At 45.1% G+C, this 5615-nt stretch overlaps 1 protein-coding gene across 1 annotated transcript in view; it reads right to left on the minus strand.

Moving 5' to 3' along the window:
* Positions 1-5615, minus strand: part of COPG1 (coatomer protein complex, subunit gamma 1) — a 31506-nt gene that overhangs the window by 4180 nt on the left and 21711 nt on the right. The window contains exons 15-18 of the mRNA XM_011950848.1: positions 3147-3289; positions 2641-2812; positions 2163-2260; positions 100-238 (exon numbers count right to left, since the gene is read on the minus strand). Coding sequence (XP_011806238.1) covers positions 100-238; positions 2163-2260; positions 2641-2812; positions 3147-3289 — 552 coding nt within the window. The remainder of the gene's footprint in view (positions 1-99; positions 239-2162; positions 2261-2640; positions 2813-3146; positions 3290-5615) is intronic.

Genomic DNA, 5615 nt, shown 5'->3' on the forward strand with positions numbered 1-5615 from the left:
AAAAAAAAAAAAAAAAAAAAGAAAAGGTATGAGCACTTCAACAGTACCCAAAGATCTTGAATGGCAAGTAGGCCAGAGATGGCATTCCCAGGATTTTACCTTCAAGTGTCTTGATGGTAGACAAGGTGAATGTTTCCTCCTTCTCAAATTCATCCCCTACCTCATCCCAGGCTGCTTCGAAGTTCAGTTTCATGACCTTTTGAATGTGATCAGCTACAGTAACTTCCAAATCTTCCAGCTGGAGAGATGGAGATAGAAATCAAGCACCCATCCACACACTCTGCTCTGAACTCATCCACACATCCCTTCCTGCAACTCTTTCTGCAGGTGCTTGCTCAGCACTGAGGACTGTGCTAGACTCTGGGGACACAAAACAACTTGACCAGGTACCTATCCTTGAGGTGCCCACAGGCAAGTGATATCCCTTCAACAGAAAATGCCCTAATCCCAAGTACCAATCTACTAACTCATCCTAGAGCTGCCTGCTGTGAGATCATCTCTTCTAAGCCTGCCTAGTGTCAGTGCTTCCAGGATCTGGCATACAGGGAATTACATAGCATTCTCAGAGGTCTGCTTCCTATGCCTGTCATTTCTAGGGGATGATGAGCTCTTCAGGAGCAGCAGCTGTTTCTAGTTCAGCAGAAACTAGCAGAAACCTCCTACCCCAGCTGTGTCCTCTGGATTTGACAGATCCTGAATCTCTGTCTCCATTTCAGCTGTGTCTTCTCTGAACTTGACACATAATACTCCCAATTGAGTCTACATGAAGGTTCCCCATTCATTCTCCCATCAGATTTTCACCGAGGCCCTACTCCTGTGGATGTTTACAGTGTATATAAATACAACTTCAACCCAGCTCTTTTTTTTTTTTTTTTATCATCTCTGGGTGGGCTCAAACAGACCCAGCTCTCTCAAGGAGCTCACTTGGTCTTAAAGCAGCTCCTGCCTCAGGGTCATTTCCAGCTTAAGGAAGGTCCATCCATCCTCAACTGTGACTCTAGGATGACACAATGGCGAATGTCAGCTGTATTCCACCATGACTGTCCCTCTAGTCAGGAGAAGTTGTAACAATCCCCATCCACAGGCTGAGCATAATGGTCTGCACTCAGATGGCCCTGAGCCACTGCCCCAAAGTCAGACCCCAGAAGGATCCTGTACTTAGTTCCATCGAGCTAAGATAGGATAATTTAGAAGGGCTATTCCAGTGCATGAAAGGACTGCCCAGCACAGCAAACAGGTCAAACGTATCCAGAAAGCATTTGACAAAAGGAATCAAAATGTCTTAAAATCATGCTTACCCTTTGACCCAATTATTCTCCTTCTAGGAATCTATCCTAAAGAAATAATCTAAAATGCAGATAAAAATTTGTATCTAAAGGGATATTTAGTGCAGCATTATAAATAGTGAAAATATGGAAATCCAAATGCCCAACATTCAAGGAGTGAAAGGTCAATCAAGTTTTGACATAGTATATAGTATTTTAAATCCACTAAAAAAAATTGTGTTTATGAAGTATTTGTAATGACACTGGAAAATACACTGGTTTTAAAATAGCAAGGTCTACATTGTAAGAATGATTCCAATTATACCACTGCCCCCCAAAAGTAACTCTGAAGATTATGAGTAATGTTTTCCTGTTGTTCATACTTTTGTTTTGTATTTTGTTTTTGTATTTCCCAAGTTTTCTTTTTACACATGAACATGTATTTCCATAATTTTAAAAAGTTATTTTAGGCCAGGTGCAGTGGCTCATGCCTGTAATCCCAACACTTTGGGAGGCCAAGGTAGGTGCATCACGTGAGGCGAGGAGTTCGCGACCAGCCTAGCCAACATGGTGAAACCCTGTCTCTACTAAAAATACAAAAAATTAGGCAGGCATGGTGGCGGGCACCTGTAATACCAGCTACTCGGGAGGCTGAGGCAAAAGAATCACTTGGACTCCGGAGGCAGAGGTTGCAGTGAGCCGAGATCGTGCCATTGCACTCCAGCCTGGGCAACAAGAGAAAAACTTCATTTTAAAAAATAAAATAAAATAAAATAATAAAATAAAATTTTAAAGACCTAAAAAGTCAAAAACAGCCCCAGTCTGTCTGTCAGTTCCTGAAGGGAGTTGCTTCGCAGCCTCAGCACAAAACTGAGCTTCCTGACACCAGGCTCTTACCACATACTCATCCTCATAGCCTTCGTCATCGGTCTCCCCAGTGGTGGGATCACAGTCCTTGACAGTGAACTTCATCATGCAGCTGAATGTGCAGGCCACTGTGGGGAAGAGAGGCTGGGTAGTTAGGAAGTCCCCAGACTGCAGGGGACGGGCTCCTCCTGCAGGGAACAAGCAGGCAGGGGTCACAGCCTGCTTTCTAGGCCCCTGCTATGTTATTAGTAGCAGCAACAAGCCATACAATCCTACAAAGCTGGACAGAGGGCGTCACCTTGTAGGACAAGAAAGTCAAGTCATGAGTTCTAGTGAGATCCTGTCTCTTTAAAAAAAATTTTTTAAAGAAGAGCATTTGGGACTCAGCTATTCTTCTTCTTGGGACTGAAATCAAGGAGCTGAAGCTCAAACAGCTGGTGCCCAGTCGCCCACCTCCTGATCCCATGAGCTCCCATGAGGATAGGGTGGTATCTGGAGAGGGGCTCACCAGCTGTGGGGTCTTCTTTGGGCAGTGCCACCAGTGTGTAGCAGGTCCCAGGCTGGTTGTAGGGCAGGCTCCGGGCAGGCACGTAACAGAGCACTTCATAGGCCTCAGTGGGCTCCATCTGCACTGTGACATTCTCCAAGGTCTGGTCATTGAGTGTGTTTGTGCAGTCAAACTGAACAGGTTAGAGAGGGGAGCTTAAACATTGCTCTAGGTCTGAGCCATGCAGCAGAGCAAGAGCCAGGAGGTCCCACCTCTTTCCTGTTGACCAAGGTGATTCCCATCCCAGTCCCCCTGCCCCAGGCTCCCTGTCTCCATGCTGATAATCAGGAGCCATGGAGGCCCTGGGTCAAGAGACATGTGAGACAGGCATGTTGGGGACACATCCTGTCATCAAGTTGGGCTCCCAACCAACACAGTGTGGGGACCCATGTCCCTAAAGGACCTGCCAGACCTGGGACAACTCCCTGGGCGCATGCCCCAGCAGGGCCTCAGCCCACTTTGCTCACCTGAAAAACCATGTGGTTGGTGAAGGTGTGTTTGGTGCAGCGGATGACATACTCCGTCTCTGACTCAGTGAGGGCCACAGGCTCAGGCGAGGACTTGAAGAGGGGCCCAAGTCCCCGGAACTCTGGCACTGCCGCCAACTGCTCTGAAATCCACAGGCCACATTCACTCAGCTTCTAGATCCCCAGACCAACTTGTGATGGTTTCTAATAAATTCCTATGACCATTCTCAAGGTGTTCCACCCTACCTTAGATGGATAAATATGTTTACCCAACTGGCTACTCATTATTTCCTGAATATATCCATGCATTTTCTCATCTCCCTGACTTTGCTCATGTGATACAACCCCCAACAAATACTTTCCCCATCTCTGTACCATGAAAGACCTCAGAAGCAAAACACTGATATGAGACCACAAAATCCTAGACCTAATTGGAGATTCCCCCAGTTTTAGAAGCTTAGCAAGGATTTCCACCCCCTACCTCAGCAAGGATTCTTAAAAGAAGGTGACAATTAGGAAAATAAGATCAATTAGGAAAATAAGATCGATACTGCTATAGCTACAAAATCAGACAAAGTAACAAACTGGTCCTATATATTTGTCAGTTAAGACAAATGGACAATAAAGAGATATTTCAGAATGAGAGTGCTGCAGAAAACCCAACTTAGAATGGTCTGTGTCTGGTTAAGACCTATGCCTACACCCTATGGCCAGGTTCAAGCACTGGACCCTGGCTGGTCCTGGCATTCCTTGCAGACTAAAGGGAATAACCCAAGTAAATGAGGCATCTGGTAGATGTGTGCACGTGGTGTCCACCTATAATGGCTACAGCTACCACTCTTGCACCTATTCTATGGCAGGATTCCTCGCACTATGACCATGGATCACCTGTATCAGAATTACTAGGGGTTGGCGGTAGAGCTTGCTAAAAACTCAGATTCCATCCCAAATCTACTACACATCAGAATCTCTGGTTTCAGGATCAAGGAATTTGCATTTCTAATATGTTTCCTCAGATTATTCCAATGTATACTGATATTTGAAGACCCCTGCTCTAAGATTCTCAATTTGTCTTCCCAATTAATTGAACTCCATGAGAACAGGAATTGTGCTTTGAGGCCAGGGATCTGATACTTTTCCCTGTACTTAGAAGGTACTCAATTCACGTTTCAGATATAGAGAAAGGTGGGCCTTATTGTTATTATTTTGCTTTTTTCCTCCACAAAAAGTCAGCCTATGCGACCGCTTCAGCCCTCCGCAGCCTGAAGACTGAAGACTGAATCTCATGAACACGCAGACAATAAAAAGCCCAGAACAATCTAGGCTAGATATTAGGGGCAACTTTTGGGCCACCATGACCATCAACCACCAAAGTGCTTTTCTATTGCTATTTATTTTCTTGGGAGCCAGAGTTTTGGCCTGATACTTACTGATACTTACTACCTGGGGGATTCTGTTGATAGGGTTTCAGACTCTTCTTCAATAAAACTGATACAATTATCTTGATCACAGTGTTGTTGTAAAGACAAATGAGGCAATAAATGTCAAGATCTAGGAAAGTTCTTGGAACTGAACATGTATGTGATTAGTAAATGTGAGGCTTTTGGATGATTGTTTAAAAATGGAATTGTTACCCTTTAAGGGGCTTAGGAGACTTGGAAGGTGTGGCAGAATAATGACCCCAAGATGCCCACAAGCTAATTCCCAAAACCTGCAACTATGTACCTCGCATGGTCAAAGGGACTTTGTAGATGTGATTAAATTAAGGATCTTGAACCAGGGGTTATCCTGGATTATCCGGGGGGAGCAGTGTAATCACAAGGGCCCTTCTAGGGCAGAAGGTCAGAGTAGAGTGATTTGAAGAGGCCACACTCCGGGCCTTTTCAAATCTCTCTACTCTGACCTTCTGCCTTAGAAGGGCCCTTAAAGACGGTGGAAGGGGCCACGAGTCAAGGATACAGGCCACATCTAGTAGCTGGAAAAGGCAAGGGGGCAATTCCTGGAGCCTCCTGAGAGAACTCAGCACTGCTAACAAATGAAACCCACTTTGGACTTCTGACCGCAGAGCTATAAGGTTATAAATGTGTTAAGCCACTAAGTTTGCAGTAACGTGTTACAGCAGCAATAGAAAACTGATATAAATGAAAAGTTTCATGTTATAGTGATTCCAATTAGCTCAGGATCCATGCTATGTTGATAGAAGACATGATTCTGAATGGAATGGGGAAGGGGGGATTTCATTTAATTCAACACTGATTGGGAACCTACTGTGAGGAAGGCAGGCACTGGGCTCAGTGCTGTGATAAATCCAGAAAATAAAAGACAGAATATGTGACGAACTATTTAGCACAGAGAACTGTTTAAAAGAAGACAGAAGCCAGGCGCGGTGGCTCAAGCCTGTAATCCCAGCACTTTGGGAGGCCGAGACGGGCGGATCACGAGGTCAGGAGATCGAGACCATCCTGGCTA

Source organism: Colobus angolensis, unplaced genomic scaffold (genome assembly GCF_000951035.1).
Source record: "Colobus angolensis palliatus isolate OR3802 unplaced genomic scaffold, Cang.pa_1.0 Scaffold31, whole genome shotgun sequence".
Lineage (NCBI taxonomy): Eukaryota > Metazoa > Chordata > Mammalia > Primates > Cercopithecidae > Colobus > Colobus angolensis.